General features: G+C 51.1%; 1 protein-coding gene across 5 annotated transcripts in view; it reads right to left on the minus strand.

Moving 5' to 3' along the window:
* Positions 1–16,557, minus strand: part of CORO2B (coronin 2B) — a 164,831-nt gene that overhangs the window by 18,169 nt on the left and 130,105 nt on the right. For all 5 annotated transcript variants that reach the window (XM_037733147.1, XM_037733148.1, XM_017513585.2 and 2 more), the window contains exon 3: positions 15,309–15,425. In XM_037733147.1, coding sequence (XP_037589075.1) covers positions 15,309–15,425 — 117 coding nt within the window. The remainder of the gene's footprint in view (positions 1–15,308; positions 15,426–16,557) is intronic.

The raw sequence follows: 16,557 nt of genomic DNA on the forward strand, positions 1-16,557 counted from the left end.
AAAAAGAGTCAGTGTTGGCAAGATAACACTGGAAGTTATAGATTGAATCGATGTTGGTAGTATTATAAATCAGAGTAACTCTTTTGGAAGCAATTTGGCAATCTTTAGTAGGAGCCATAAAGACACTTATATTATACTCTTTGACCCAGTAACTCCACTCTTAAAATACAATATAAGCAAAAATCTCCATGCATGAAGATGTTCACTGCAACATCATTTATATGGAAAACGTAGAAGCACTGTAAGTGATCAGCATTAGGGGAACAATGTAATACATTATATCAATATGTTATACTAAATTGATTATAATTCCAAAGGCTATGAATAAATACAAAAAGCATGTTAAAGAAAGCCAAGGCCAGGTGAGGTGGTTCACGCCTGCAATCCTAGCACTTTGGGAGGCCAAGGCAGGAAGATCACTTGAGCCCAGGAGTTCAAGACCAGACTGGGTAACATAGTGAGGTCTCACCTCTACAAAAAATTGAAAAAATTAGCCACGTGTTGTGGCATGCACCTGCAGTCCCAGCTATTCGGGAGGCTGAGGTGGGAGGATTGCTTGAGCCCAGGAGTTGAAGGCTGCAGTGAGCTATGAACGCACCATGCACTCTAACCTGGGCGACAGAGTGAGACTCTGTCTTATAAAAATAAAAAAAAGAAGAAAACCAAAGGCAGACCAGAGGTCCTGGGAGCAAAGCTAGGAGCTGGGGTGATCAGGGGAACTCCGGGAATTCCTTGGACAAATTTCCCTTCTTGGTGCCTACCCCTCAGACTGGAAGAATGAGCATTTTCCTCACGTGTGTTTCCCAACACAGCCAGCCCCTGTGCCTGTCGACTGGGAGGTATCAGGATAAGAAAGGCAAGTTCTGTCAAGGGTTTGGGATCACCCTTGGGTGTGCCACTCTGTTTCAGTAAAACCATTTCAAAAGCCCACTTGAGAAGAAGTTGATAATTGGGGGAGAGTCTGAAACACTTTCCCATCCTCATTATCACCCCCTTTGGTGGTTCCAGCCCTCTAGTGAAGTTAACAGTCCCACCCAGTTCCGCCAGATAGTGTGGGTGGTGGAATTGGGGGAGGGGAGAGATGCCTACGGGGCCCAGAATACCTTCTTTCCTCAACAGCCCCTGCACCAGGACATTCAGGGATGAAGACTGCTCTGGAAGTGGCTGAGCAGGTGCAGGGGGAACCAGCTGCTGAGTACATAACTCCATAGCCACCAATAAAACACATTCCTTCTGCCCCAAATGGACTGCAGAAAGGTGACCCTAAAACTAAGAGACTAATGCTTGGGCTAGACACCCACATATCGCAGACATGGACACATAACATACACACCTCTTTCTTTTTACCCAGAAGAGATACTATTACGCCTGTTCTTTTTCAATCTGCTTTCCCCACATAATAGACAGTGGCCATCTTTCCACACCACCCCATGAAGACCTATCTTATCTTTTTAAGTGTCCAGGGAAGCATCTGTTATATGACTGTTCCATGATTAATATAATCAACCTTTATTAATTTACATCTAAGTTATATTCACTTTTATTTATTTGTTTATTTTTGAGTTGGAGTCTCGCTCTGTCACCCAGGCTGGAGTGCAATGGTGCGATCTTGGCTCACTGCAACCTCCACCTCCCGGGTTCAAGCAATTCTCCTGCCTCAGCCTCCCGAGTAGCTGGGACGATAGGCCTGGGTAATTTTTGTATTTTAGGTAGAGACAGAGTTTCACCATATTGGCCAGTCTGGTCTTGAACTCCTGACCTCGTGATCCACTCGCCTTAGCCCCCCAAAATGCTGGGATTACAGGTGTAAGCCACCATGCCCAGCTCACTTTTTTTTCATGACTACAATTCATTCTATGACGAACATGCTCGTAATAGGAGTTTGTGTATTAGTGTGGATATTCTTGTAGAAAAATGTCTAGAAGTGTTTCAAATTTTTTTTTTTTTTCCACAACCTCCGCCTCCTGGGTTCAGGCAATTCTCCTGCCTCAGCCTCCTGAGTAGCTGGGATTACAGGCACACGCCACCATGCCCAGCTGAATTTTTGTATTTTTAGTAAAGACGGGTTTTCACCATGTTGACCAGGATGGTCTCGATCTCTTGACCTCGTGATCCACCCGCCTCGGCCTCCCAAAGTGCTGGGATTACAGGCGTGAGCCACCGCGCCCGGCCTCAAATTTTTTATAGTTACTGTAAAATTGTCCCCAAAAGCTGTCCCAGTTTTTAACCCACAGAGTCTGAGACTGCTTCCTTATGCCTCTAAAACTACACCTTTAAAAAACTGGATTTTTACCCATCTCATAGGTCAAAAATGCCACCTGTTGTTTGGATTTGTGTTCCTTCCATTCTTAGAAACGCTGAGGACAGGCTCACATTTGTAATCCTAGCACTTTAAGAAGCCTAGGCGGTGGCTGGTTGTGGGTGCGTTTGCCTGTAATCCCAGCTACTCAGGTGGCTGAGGCAGGAGAATCGATTGAACCTGGGAGGTGGAGGTTGCAGTGAACTGACATCACACCACAGCACTCCAGCCTGGGCAATGGAGTGAGACTCTGTCTCAAAAAAAAAAAATAAATAAAAGACTAGGTGGAAGGATTGCTTGAGCCCAGGAGTTCAAGACCAGCCTGGGCAACAGAGTGAGGCCCCATCTCTATAAAAAAGTGAAAAAATTAGCTGGACATAGTGGCATGCACCTGTAGTCCCAGTAGTGGGAAGGCTGAGGCAGGAAGGTTGCTTGAGCCCAGGACGACAAAGCTGCTAAGTGAGCTATGACAGTGCCACTACACTTTAGCGTGGGTGACACAGTGAGACCCTGTCTCCAAAAAAAAGAAAGAAAAAAAAAATACTGAGCATCTTTTCTCATGTCTACTGGTTACTCTTGTTTGCACTTGAGTAGGAAGCTCTAAAGCTTTCAGATTGAAAGGGATGAGCTATTTGGGGGCAGACGATTCTGTCTAGGGATGCCTCATACTGTATCTGGTGCATAAACATTGACTGAGGCAGAAGAGTTGCCTCTTGCCAACAAGAAAGATCTTTGAAACCAAAAGTTGAGCCTCATTAACTCCATTATCACTTCCCGAGGGCCTCCTGTGAGCCTGCGGGGTGCGGTGCCCAGCTTGCCCATGCCCGCTCTTGAGCAGCACAGAGAGGTGCCCACAGACAGCCTGCGGGGGCACAGAGCTGTTGGAAAGCTTGAACCCATCTGTAGGGGGACCAGGGTGGGAGGGTCTGGGAGGAGCAGTGGTGGAAGAGAGGACATTAAACTAAGTTTGAAAAGACAGGTTGAGATGTTGGAAGGGGTGAGGAGGCAGAAAAATGCCCAGCGTGCGTGGGGTCAGGCACAGCAGGTAGGGAAACTGCACGGGGTCAGCCTGGCTTGTGTGGAGCAGCCTGGCTGGTGCCAGAGAAGGCCAGAGGTCATGTGTGTCACATTTCATCACTGAGGCCCGAAGAAGCCCTGCTTAGGCCCAGAGTCTCAGAAAAAACTCTTTCCCAGGACACCCTAATTCCTGAGCAATCCAGTAACTGAGGCGTCTCTGAGTTACACCTATGCCGGGGTAAGGTAGCGTCACATGGGGGGCTGTGGTGGAAGCTCCAGCCTAGGCTCTAATCCCATTTACTAGCTGGGTGACTTTAGACAAGCCAGTTACCCTCGCTAAGACTCAGGCTCCTCATCTAGAAATTAGAGATTGTACCTGTTAGAGGTAAGTGGGGTCAACTAAACTGGGTGCCTCCGGAGCCCTTGGGAGTGTGAAGCCTTCTAGACACGTGAGCTTACTTGCTGGGGTGACAGCTCTGCCTAGGAGCCTAGGGGCTAAGCCCAGGGGATGGGGGGCAGGGGTAGCTGGTGTCTGTGCCCATGCTGCAGCCCCTTGGCTGGATTCAAGTCTCATGGAGTGAAGAGCTACAGATGGAAACCGAGAGAGCTGTTTTTACAGAGAACTGTTGGATGCAGGGTCGCAGGCAGGGTTCAGGGGACTCAATGATTAAATATCACACAGAGAGGGAGGGAGGTGCCTTGCTTTATCCCCATTTGATACCAGCCACTTCCTTCCCTGGGCCCCGGTTTTCTCGTCTACACATTTACTTTTTTTTTTTTGGAGATAGAGTTTTGCTCTATCTCCAAGAAGTGGTGCGATCTCAGCTCACTGCAACCTCTGTCCCCTGGGCTCAAGCGATTCTCTTGCCTCAGCCTCCCAAGTAACTGGGATTATAGGTGCCCGCCACCATGCCCAGCTAATTTTTGTATTTTTAATAGAGATGAGGTTTCACCATGTTGGCCAGGCTGGTCTCGAACTCCTGACTTCAAATGAGCCACTGCACCTGGCCTTCATCTGCACATTTAGAAAGTATTAGTTAATCTTCCAAACTTTTCTGCTTTGACATCATTGAATATGTTACTGGGAGAAGGAGACTGGCTCTGCTTGACCCATGGCTACAGCAAACAGTTGGCACCACATGCTACAGAGCCCAGAGGAGGAGCCAGAGTTCACAGTGGGCCCAAATACCAAATACCCTTCGTATTTAAGGGATTTGTTGAAACAAAGTGGATAAGGCATGGGAGGAGCCCTGTGGATCTGCTCAGAGGTTGCTCTGGGAGGTTACTTCAATTCAGCAGGAAATTCAGTAGCATTTGCCAAACCGGATTTCTGGAAGGAAAGGGTGGAGAGAAGCGGCAAATCACTCTTTCTAGCAAGCCGGCCATGCTGGGGACTGCCCCTTCACAGGTCCCTGGGTCAGAGCCTTGTTTAACTCTGTTATATTCAATCCCACAGAATACACTTGGCTTCTCTCTCTGCCAGACAGATTAGATACGGGGGAACAGTTCTTAGTCCCAAGTAGCTGTCAGTCCTGTTGGGGAGACAGCAGATATGGCAGACAAGGCAAAGGCAAGGCAGCTGATAAGGACAGTTAATAAAGCTACAAAACCAGCTGTCCCTGCACACAGGAGAGGGAGCTGCTGGCCAACGAGCAAGAAGCTTTGTGGTCTGACAGCTTCGTTACAATCCAGGCTCTGACCTTGCTGGCTGTGAGATTACCCCCAAGTTTCTTAGCCTCTCCAAACATCTGTCTTCACACCTGTAAGGATAATCACACCCATACAACACAGCTGCTATGAAGAATAAACAAAGATAAAATGTATACGCTACCAAGAAGATGACCACAGAACAACACTTAAGGATGCTTGCTTCAGGATCATACCCAAATTTTATAGTGGTCAAACTTTAGATGTAATTGAGTTACTGTTTCCTTTTTTTTTCAGAGAGGGTCTTGCTCTGTCACGCAGGCTGGAGTGCAGTGGTGCAATCTTGGCTCACTGCAACCTCCACCTCCCAGGATCAAGCCATCCTCCCACCTCAGCCTCCCAAGTAGCTGGGGCTACAGGTACACACCACCACGACCAGCTAATATATATATATATATTTTATGTAGAGACAGGGTTTCGCCATGTTGCCCAGGCTGGTCTCAAACTCCTGAGCTCAAGTGATCTCCCACCTCGGCCTTGCAAAGTGCAGGAATTGCTGGTGTAAGCCACCGGGCCTGGTTGAGTTACAGTTTTCATGCTCACTCTGTTGCCCCTGTGTAGTCAATACATAATATAAAGTTTGTCTCCATTTTATGGAATGCTGCATAAATTTCATCTTTAAAATGCTTACATGATTGTGGAGGTGTCTGGTTGGATCTCTGCTTTCTGACACTTTGAGGGTCATGACCGCTAGTGACTTAGGGCTAGGGCTGGTAGCCCCTCTGATGACACTGCTCCTAAGGGGCAGGATTCTCCGTTTAAGGGATCTGCTGCTTATGACAGCTCTAACAAGCAGACAGCACCCACTGTCTGTACATGTGCCACAGAAGTGCAGAGGAGGAGCTGCAGTTCACCGTGGGCCTAAGCAGCTAGGAGAAGAGCTGAAAGCCAACCCCTTAGCAGCTACCTCAAAAAACAAATAAATCGGTTTGTGGTAGTGTGGGGAGGAACAGGACAGTATCAGGTACAGTTTCTGGGCGGGGCGTAGTGGCTCACCCTGTAATCCCAGCACTTTGGGAGGCCATGGAGGACGGATTATGACGTCAGGAGATGGAGGCCATCCTGGCCAACATGGTGAAACCCCGTCTCTACTAAAAATACAAAAATTAGCTGTGCATGGTGGTGTGTGCCTGTAATCCCAGCTACCTGGAAGGCTGAGGCAGGAGAATCACTTGGACCAGGAAGTTGGAGGGTCCCAGTGAGCCAAGATCATGCCACTGCATTCCAGCCTAGCAACAGAGCGAGACTTTGTCTCAAAAATAAATAAATAAATGGTTTCTGGGCTGGCCCAGTGGCTCACTCCTGTAATCCCAGCACTTTGGGAGGCGAGGCAGGTGGATCTCTTGAGTCCAGGAGTTCGAAACCAGCCTGGCCTACATGGTGAAATCTCGTCTCTACTAAAAACACAAAGATTAGCCGGGAGTGGTGGCGTGGGCCTGTAGTCCCAGTTTCTTGGGAGGCTGAGGCACGAGAATTGCTTGAGCTCGGGAGGTGGCGGTTGCAGTGAGCTGAGATTACACCACTGCACTCCAGTCTGGGTGCCAAAATGAGACTCTGTCTCAAAAAAAAAAAAAAAAACAAAAAACCAGATACAGTTTCTGCCCTTGAGAAGCCTCCATTTTAGCTGTATACAGTACACAATCATTGGCCCCAAGATCTCTGTCTCACCAATCCACAGAGATGATGTCTGGGGCCAAGTAACTGCGATGTCTCCCGCAGGGAAGTGAGAAAAACTTGAAGGTGTTTGCTTAGGGGCCAGGAGGCTTCTGGAGCTCCCTCCTCCCCATTTTTTGTCAATTATTCTGTTCATTCTAAAAGTTGAATTTATCATCATTCATCTAAACAAGAGTTAGAATCTGAAAGGCTACCTCGATTCTGACATCTGAGCACCAGACGCACGGTTTCCCAATATGGGAAACAAATCCCACCAAACCCAGGGAGGCAGGAGGGGCGAACTGAGGACCCAGAAGGGAAGCATTGTTGAGCATCTACTGCTGAGAGTCCTGGGAGGGTGTTGCTAGAGGGGGCATGAAGTGAAAGGTAAGTGCTGCCTATTACTGCCGTGACTGCCAATGACTGTCCTTGCACAGATAAGGAACCTTGCCCAGGTGTCACAGCTGGGAAAGGAGGATCTGGGATTCAAACTCCGAGTTGGAATCAGGCAGACTACCCTCCTCCTCTCTTCCACACCCCTGCCTGTGCCCATACCTGATTTTTCCTTTTTCCCTGGGCTGGACCCAACCCCCTGAGGAGGACGGGATCTGCCCTTCTGCTTGTTTATTCCAGGACACAGGGCAGCTCCCTGGCCCTAAGTGTCTAGAAATCACCTTTCTTGGGGTTAGCGTGGGATCAGACAATGTGCCAGGGATGGTCAATCCCACCATACAGGGAGGTCTCCCCTAATTCACTGCTGTGCCCCCAGCACAGGGAACCGTGTCTGGCATGTTCTAGTGCCCACGTCATATTTACTGAATGAATGGACCCAAGATTCCCCAGAAGACTTCCTGTCGAAGGTCCAGCAGTGAATCCCAATGTGGGGGAACAGGCTGGTGATGGGCTGGACAAATGGGGAGTCACCCGTCTAATCCTGATTTGGAAGGGGGGCATGGGTGGCTGATGTCTTTCCTGGATTTTGAGGCTCAGTATTCAGACCAGTGTTTTTTGGAAATCAGCCTCCTATTTGGAGGCTTAACAAAGAATAAGAGACAGTGGAAAGAGCAGTGTCCGGGGAGCCTGGGTCTCTGACTCCCAGTCCTCTGATCACCCATCACCAGGGCAAGTTATTTGTACATATATATTTGAGACGCAGTCTTGCTTTGTCACCCAAGTTGGAGTGCAGTGGTGTGATCTCGGCTCACTGCAACTTCCACCTCCTGGGTTCAAGTGATTCTCCTGGTACCTGGGACTACGGGCCTGTGCCACCATGCCTGGCTAATTTTTGTATTTTTAGGAGAGACAAGGTATTACCATGTTGGCCAAGCTGGTCTCGAGCTCCTGACCTCAGGTGATCCACCTGCCTCGGCCTCCCGAAGTGTTCGGATTACAGGTGTGAGCCACTGCGCCTGGCCTGGGCAAGTTATTTAAACTCTTGGGCCCCCACTTAAGGAAAAGAAAGTAACAGTTAATGTCTATGGAGTTCTTAAGGGACACAAAATACTTTTATATTTATCTAGTTCTCAGGGCCCGAGATCTTCCTGATTTTACAGTAGGGCAACTAGTACTCAGAGAGGTTAAAAAAAACCAAACTAATCCTAGATCACAGATCCTGGGAGTGGCAGAGCCAAGAGTTGAACCTAAGCCGAGGGACTCCTGAGCCTGGCTGCTGAGCCATGGAGCCATACTGCAGCCTTCTCTGTGACTGTTAAATCATTGGTGAAGACCCACTCAGCTCACCGGCCCCGCAAGGCTACCTTCCTCCTACCTCTACAAGAGAGCATCACTCCCTTCCAGCTCCAAGAGGTATTGGTTCTGGAGCTCAGGAGGCGGGGGTGTGCAGGAGGCAGGGTGGTGGGTGGCTTCCAGCAGGGCTGACATTCTGTCCATCCCACCCCCAGCTCCTCAGGGAGGGGCATCTTCTACAGGGTGAGGAGAGCAGACGCAGGATGGAGGAGCTTGAATAAAAGGCAAAGGAAAGATGTGGAGCTCGGCCCACCAGCAAAAGGCGCCAGCCTATTCTCCCCCTCCCTCTCTCCTGGGATCCCTCTCTCCCTCTCCTTGAGATGACAGAAACCTCTTTCTCTCTCTGCGGCTGCTGGCCCCCGGAGAAGGGCTGGGAGCGTGAGGCTTGGAAACCGATAGCGCCCTTCCCTGCCGCCTGCCAGCCGCCCTCCCTAGCTGCGGCAGCAGCTATAAAAAGCACAGCCTTCAACAATAGGTGACATCACCCAGCGGCGGAAAAAACTGGATTCTGCCAGATGCCAGGGAGAGTTATGGCCCCCACCCCTCCCTCGGGCCCGAAGCCCCTGGGGAAGGGCCTAGACGTGTTCTGCTGGATCCCTGGCCGGATGGAGGCCAGACTCCAGAGGACCTCCTCCTGCTGGATCCTGGGGAACAGGGATTGATTTCACTGGAGGTTGCAGGGCTGGGGGATATGGGGAAGGAGCTGGGGAAATCAGGGATTGTGAAATCCAGCCTGCATCCTCTGGATGTTCTGAGAGACCAGTGGAGGGCTGGGGTGACACAGGCAGGCACTACCAGGGGAAGGGGGCCAGACCTGCCGTGAAGAGCCTCCCCTGGGCCCCTGTGGGCTGGCGCCATCCTCAGCCCTGTATGTAGCACAGTGCCTGGTACACACAGCACCTTTGCCGACTGGCCTCCCAGCCCTGGGTCTGAATGTCGTTTCTGGTGCGCAGCAAGTTGACCGTTCCAGCTGCAATGGGTGGAGGGAGGGTCACTCTGCAGCCTGAGCCTCAGGTGTTTTGACGGGGGCAGGGAGGCCCTGGCAGCAGTGCTGACCTCCTGTCTACCCCCTGGGAGCTGCAGATTCCATTTCCTTTATACCCCAGCCCCTCCCAGGCTGCAGCAGGGGACGCCTCTCCTGTGCATTCCCCCAGCACTAGGTTGGGCCCTGAGGAGAGCAGACAGTGTGATGTAAATGAATCTGAACTGTCGGCCCACCATGGCCCTGAGCCTCAGTTTCCTCCTCTGTGGAACCAGAGCCACTAGTGAGGGGCTGAGAGTGCAGACTGGGAGTCAGGGGACCTTCCTAGGATACAGACTCCCTGTGTGACCTTGGGCAAGGCATCTCCCTTAGGGCCTCAGACTGCCTCCTCCAGGAGAGGCTGGGATCCAGCCTCAGGGACCTGTTGGCTCCAATGTCGGGATCCCTAGCCCCGAGGTGGGGAGGGGTGGACAGCTGGGTAAGATGGGGTTCGGGGCTGTGCTTCTGGGGCAGCTGGACTGGCAGCCGGAGCAAGAGCTTAGTTCCTCTCTGATCCAGAGACTTAACCTCCTTGTCTCTGGATCAGCAGCCTGGGCCAGACCCTCCCTTCCTGTGCCCCGAGCGGGGGCCCTTCCCTTGACTCCTCCAGCCACGCCCCTTGGCTCTTCCCTTCTCTCCGCTGATCCACCTGCATCCAGCTAGCTCAGGCCCCATGTCCTGCATAAAGCTGTGTTTGACCCCCTCCCTCCACACGGGTCCCCTTCCCTGGGTCTCTGGAGCGTGTAGTGTCTCCAGTGCACCACACTCGGTGGAGTCCACTGATGCTCAGGCTTGAGAAGCACAGGTCTCGCTGCAGAGTTGAGCTGCTCACCCTGCATCCTAAGCCTGCTCTCCCTGGGCCCAGCTGCCCTTCACAGCCTCCCTTCCTGCCCACTCCTCTCACTGACCACCACCCCAGGGCTCCAGCCACACCAGATGACTCTCCTTTTTCTTTTCTTTCTTTTTTTTTTTTTGAGACGGAGTCTCGCTCTGTCACCAAGCTGGAGTGCAGTGGCGCAATCTCGGCTCACTGCAACCTCCACCTCCGGGTTCAAGCCATTCTCCTGCCTCAGCCTCGCGAGTAGCTGGGACCACAGTCACGTGCCACCACGCCCAGCTAATTTTTGTATTTTTAGTAGAGACGGGGTTTCACCATGTTGGCCAGGGTGGTTTGGATCTCTTGACCACTTGGATCTCTTGATCTGCCCACCTCGGCCTCCCAAAGTGCTGGGATTGCAGGAGTGAGCCACTGCGCCCGGCCTGACTCTCCCTTTTCTAAGCGCACGGTGTAAGCATTCCCGCCAGGCCAAGCACACCAGCTATACTGGGTCCCTTCCTGGGACTCCTTCTATAGCCCTTTTTTTGCCTGTCAAAGTCTTGCTTCTCCAAAGTCCAGCTAACTACCTCTCCTCTCTGCACCTTGGTCAAAACGAATCCCTCTCTTCCCTGTGTGCATAGCCCTTTGCTTGACCTGGGTGGATTCAATGACCTCATTGTGCACTACATTTTGGTGGGTGGGCCCTGCCCCCTACCCCCTGCCCCTCTGCTAGGAGGGAGATGAGCAGACATCAGTGAGGGGCCAGGCATACTACTGGGCACAGGCTAACATTCATCCTCATCACAACTGCCAAAGGGAGGTACCCACTGTTTCAGAGGCAAGCAAAGCTGAGGCTCAGAGAGGCCAAGTAACACTCCCTTGGCCACCCAGATGGTAAATGGTAAAGCTGAGATTCCAGACCAGGTTCTACCAGATCCTGTGGTTGAGCTCTTTGGACCCAGCAGCCAGGGCAGTGCCAGGCATACTATGGTATCTCAATCAGTGTGTGCAAAACTGAAGAAAGTCTTTGGCTCATGTGGTTGGGGATGCATCTTTATGTTTTTCTTGGACACAAACCATGGATGTCTTGTCTACAAGCTGGTGTCCTAGAGGATGAGGCATATATCAGGTTAAATAAGATGCAAAGACTGGGAAGATACTTCTCACCCTGAGTCAGGCAGGAGAAATTGAGACCTGAGGAGGGACGCAGGTGGCCAGTGATTCCAGGAGCTCTGGTCCAATCTGTCCCCACTACATCAAGAGGGACACTGCTCTTCTCTTAACCCAGCTGGGTCCTCGGATAAGACTGGAGCCGCTGGGAGGGGCCTGGCATTGGCTATCTGTGATGAGGAAACTGACAGAGCACGGCTCTGCAGCAAGTGGGCCAGGTAAGATCCCTGCTCCTTTACTTCCTGGCTTGTGACCTACCTCCCAACCCTCAGTTTGCGGGTGGCAGTGCCTGTCTCACAGAGTGGCTGTAAGGGCTAAATGGATGTGAAAGGCCCAGCCCAGAGTGGACAGAGGAGCAGCCCTGAGTTCCAAGGCCATCTACTGACTGCTGGCTGATGAGAGCAGCTGGAGTCAGCCCTCCCTGCCACTCTCCCAGCACCTCAGCAGGCAGGGACGGAGCCAGCTGTAGTTACCGCACTCCTTGGGCTCCCTGAATCCAGGAGAGAAGGATGGGCAGCACCTCCGCCTGCCCTCTCTCCCACTGAGCCCAGGCCTCTTGTGCTGGCCACTGGGCTCTCCAGCCCCTACCAGCCCATCTGCCTCCTTCCCAGCCCAGGAAGCAACCAGTGAACTCCTTGTGTCCCCAGCTCCATCACCTGTGCCCTTCCTTCTGCAGCTCTGGCCTGCCTATGTCCTGACCACTGTCCCTAATTTGGTTCTGGGGCTGCGGAAGCCTGATGGACTGTCTTCACCACAGGATCTTGCTCTCTTTGCTCCCACGGGCCCTGCCCTCACTGCTGCCACTTTTAGGAGTCCTCTGTGACTGACTTCGGGCTGGCCAAGTCCCCTCCTCACCACCCTCCCGTACACCAGGTACTATGCCCGCTGACCTCACCCCCAACGTATGAGCTGAGGGAGGCTATTTACTGCAAATCTCTCTGTCTTGGAATAACTGGACTATATTAACTTACTTGTTCATTTGTTTATCTTTCATTCATCCATCTACCCACCTATCATACAGTCATCCATTTACTCATTCTTTTACTCATTCATCTATCCATTATCAATTATACTCATTCATCTCTCCATCAGTGTAGTAATCCATCCAACAATCCATCTATCCAGTAATCCAACATCCATCCATCCCTCCATACATACACACATCAATCCATCCATCCATCTATCCATTCATCCATATATCCATCCAACAATCCATCCATCCATCCATCTATCCATCCATCCATCCATACATCAATCCATCCATCCAACAATCCATCCATCCAACAATCCATTCATCTATCCATCCACCCATTCAACAATCAGTCCATTCATCCATCCATCCATCCATCCATCCATACATACATACATCAATCCATCCATCCATCTATCCATTCATCCATATATCCATCCAACAATCCATCCATCCATCCATCTATCCATCCATCCATCCATACATCAATCCATCCATCCAACAATCCATCCATCCAACAATCCATTCATCTATCCATCCACCCATTCAACAATCAGTCCATTCATCCATCCATCCATCCATCCATCCATCCATCCATACATCAATCCATCCATCCATCTATCCATTCATCCATATATCCATCCAACAATCCATCCATCCATCCATCTATCCATCCATCCATTCAACAATCAGTCCATCCATCCATCCATCCATCCATCCATCCAACAATCCATTCATCTATCCATCCATCCATTCAACAATCAGTCCATCCATCCATCCATCCAACAATCCATTCATCTATCCATCCACCCATTCAACAATCAGTCCATTCATCCATCCATCCATCCATACATACATACATACATACATCAATCCATCCATCCATCTATCCATCCATCCATCCATACATCAATCCATCCATCCAACAATCCATTCATCTATCCATCCACCCATTCAACAACCAGTCCATTCATCCATCCATCCATCTATCCTATCCAACACCTACTAAGCATTTATTAGGTACCAGGCCCTGTGCTGGATGCAAGAGGTTCAGAACCAAATAGGCTATGGCCTTTGCTCCCAGGAGTTCACAGTCCAGTCTGGGAAGAGAGGGAGACATGAGCTCAGAAGTTCCTTCTCATCCCAACATCTTGAAAATCTGACCTGTATCCAGGCTCTGCCAGTGAGCACCAGGTAGGTGTTTGTGGCCTGACTAAAAGGCTGGGAACATCAGGGGTTTAGGCTGATCCTCCTTCATCTGGGAACACCAGGGCCCTCCTCACCAGCTCAGTTGAGGCTCTGAAATCTCCTCTTTCCTCCAAGCTGGCATGCTGATGCTGCTCAGGGGCAGTGTGGAACACAGTATGGGACCCTCCCTCCAGAAGGCTACTGCCAGCACCTCTGACCCTGCCTCCACTGGTCAAGGCTGAGGAAGGAGTGGCCAGAATGCAGTTTCAAATTTCACTTTGCCTGGATTCTTTTTCTTTTTTTGAGAGGGAGTCTTGCTCTGTCGCCCAGGCTAAAGTGCATGGAGGGCGGTGGTGGGATCTCGGCCCACTGCAACCTCCGCCTCCCAGGTTCAAGCAATTCTCCTGCCTCAGCCTTCCGAGTAGCTGGGATTACAGGGGTGCGCCATCAAGCCTGGCTAAGTTTTTTCTGAGACAGAGTTTCACTTTTGTTTCCTAGGCTGGAGTGCAGTAGTGCAATCTCTGCTTGCTGCAGCCTCCGACCCCCGGGATTCAAGCAATTCTCCTGCCTCAGCCTCCTGAGTAGCTGGGATTACAGGCATGTACCACCATGCTCAGCTCATTTTGTATTTTCAGTAGAGACGGGGTTTCTCCATGTTGGTCAGGCTGGTCTCGAACTCTCGACCTCAGGTGATTCGCCCACCTTGGCCTCCCAAACTGCTGGGATTACAGGCATGAGCCACCTCGCCAACCTAATTTTTGTATTTTTAGTAGAGATGGGGTTTCACCATGTTGGCCAAGCTGGTCTCGAACTCCTGACCTCAAATAATCCACATGCCTCAGCCTCCCAAAGTGTGCTGGGATTATAGACATGAGCCACCATGGCCGACCTCTTTTTTTTTTTTGAGACAGAGTCTCATTCTGTTACCCAGGCTGGGGTGCAGTGGCATAATCACAGCTTACTGTAGCCTTGACCTTCCAGGTTCAAGTGATCCTACCACCTCAGCCTCCAAGCTGGGACTACAGGTGTGCACCACCACACCCAGCTATTTTTTTTAAATTCAATTTTTTGTACAGATGGGGGATCTCACTGTGTTGCCCAGGCTGGCCTCAAGTGATCCTCCTGCCTTGGCCTCCCAAAGCACTGGGATTACAGGCGTGAACCCACTGTGCCCTGGCTACTTTCCCTGGATTCTTCATCTCCCTCTCTAAATGTTCTCTTCCCTCCTTTCCCTGCTGTCTCCATTTCTCCTATCTATTCTCTCTGTCTCCTCCCTGACCTCTCTTACTTGTCTCTCTTCTCCTGTTTCCTCTCTCTTCTCACTGAATGGTGGAACACATGGAGTTCAAACTGTGGGTCTCCCTCCCTCCTTGTTCATATTCTTTCTCTCGCCCTTCTTTAGAGAGCATAGACGAATGCTGAATCACACACTTAATTTTTAAATTCTAATTCTCACCTACAAAAGCAGCACCTCCAAGCTCAATCACACTGAAAACACAGATCTGTGGAATCCAGCAGGGATTTGCTCCCTCGGTTCGTTCCTGGCTCCCTTCCCCCCCGCCCCCACCCCCGGTCCATCTCGGGGCTGGCTGGAAGGATGACAAACAGGAGGAAAGAAGGGCAAAGGGCAAAGGAAGAGGGGAGGGTAGGAAGGGAGGCTTCCCAAGGAAGTGAGGAGGGGCCTGAGCCCACCCTCCTCGAGGAGCACCCCTCCGCTCACCGATGTGTCCTCCGAGCATGAGGCAATGATGTTGTCGATGAAGGGGTTCCATTTGATGTCCAGCACATTGCCCTGGTGGCCGCAGACCTTGGGGTAGTTGGGCTCAATCCTGCCTGTCTGCAGAGGAGAAAGAGAGAGAGAGAGAGGCGGGGATTAGTTTGATGGCCCTGGGGTGGTCTTGGATGGAGTGTCTTTTTTCTGAGCCTCTCAACTGGACTGGAAGGTCCTGAGGACATACTTGTGTTTTATTATTTTGCTTCATTGTATTTATTTATTTGGAGATGGAGTTTTGCTTTTGTTCCCCAGGCTGGAGTGCAATGGCCCAATCTGGGCTCACTGCAACCCCCGCCTCCCGGGTTCAAGTAATTCTCCTGTCTCAGCCCCACGAGTAGCTGGGATTACAGGTGCATGCCACTATGCCCGGCTAATTTTTGTATTTTTAGTAGAGTTGGGGTTTCATCATATTGGTCAGGCTGGTATTGAACTCTTGACCTCAGGTGATCCACCTGCCTCGGCCTCCCAAAGTGCTGGGATTACACGCGTGAGCCACTGCGCTCGGCCAGCTTATTTTATTTATTTATTTATTTATTTTGAGTTGGAGTCTTGCTCTGTCACTCAGGCTGGAGCGTGATGGCACCATCTCGGGTCTCTACAACCTCCACCTCCCAGGTACAAGCAATTCTTCTGCCTCAGCCTCCAGAGTAGCTAGGATTACAGATGCCCCCCACCACACCCAACTAATTTTTGTATTTTTCGTAGAGATGGGGTTTCACCATCTTGGCTAGGCTGTTCTTGAACTCCTGACCTCATGAGCCACTGCACTTGGCCCTGTGTTTCATTTTTGTCTTTGACCCCTACTGGGCCAAGGCAGGCTGGGCCACATTGCTCTGTGGCTCTGTCCTCCCCAACACTGAATGGTGCCCGGAGGCTGCACATTCGTGGTAGGGCAGGCTGCTGCTTGTTCATACACCCCTCAGCAAACGAGGAAACAGTGCCCTGCATCAGTAAAAGTGTTTAAAGGTAAGCTGTTACTGCCCACGGGAAGGACCGAAGCCCGGGGGGCAGCAGCCCTGGCAGCACACACATAGGCCCACATTCTGCCCTGTTCACGCACATCCAGATGCTGGGGTGCACCTCCTCTCCCTGGGGCCCACACTCCCCGCATACCCCAGGGCACAGTCAGGTTTGGATCAGAAGGAGGCTCTTTCCCGCTCCCAGGAGTCAACGGAGCAGGCTGAATCTCTGAGTC

The sequence above is a fragment of the Cebus imitator genome, unplaced genomic scaffold, assembly GCF_001604975.1.
Source record: "Cebus imitator isolate Cc_AM_T3 unplaced genomic scaffold, Cebus_imitator-1.0 Scaffold496, whole genome shotgun sequence".
Lineage (NCBI taxonomy): Eukaryota > Metazoa > Chordata > Mammalia > Primates > Cebidae > Cebus > Cebus imitator.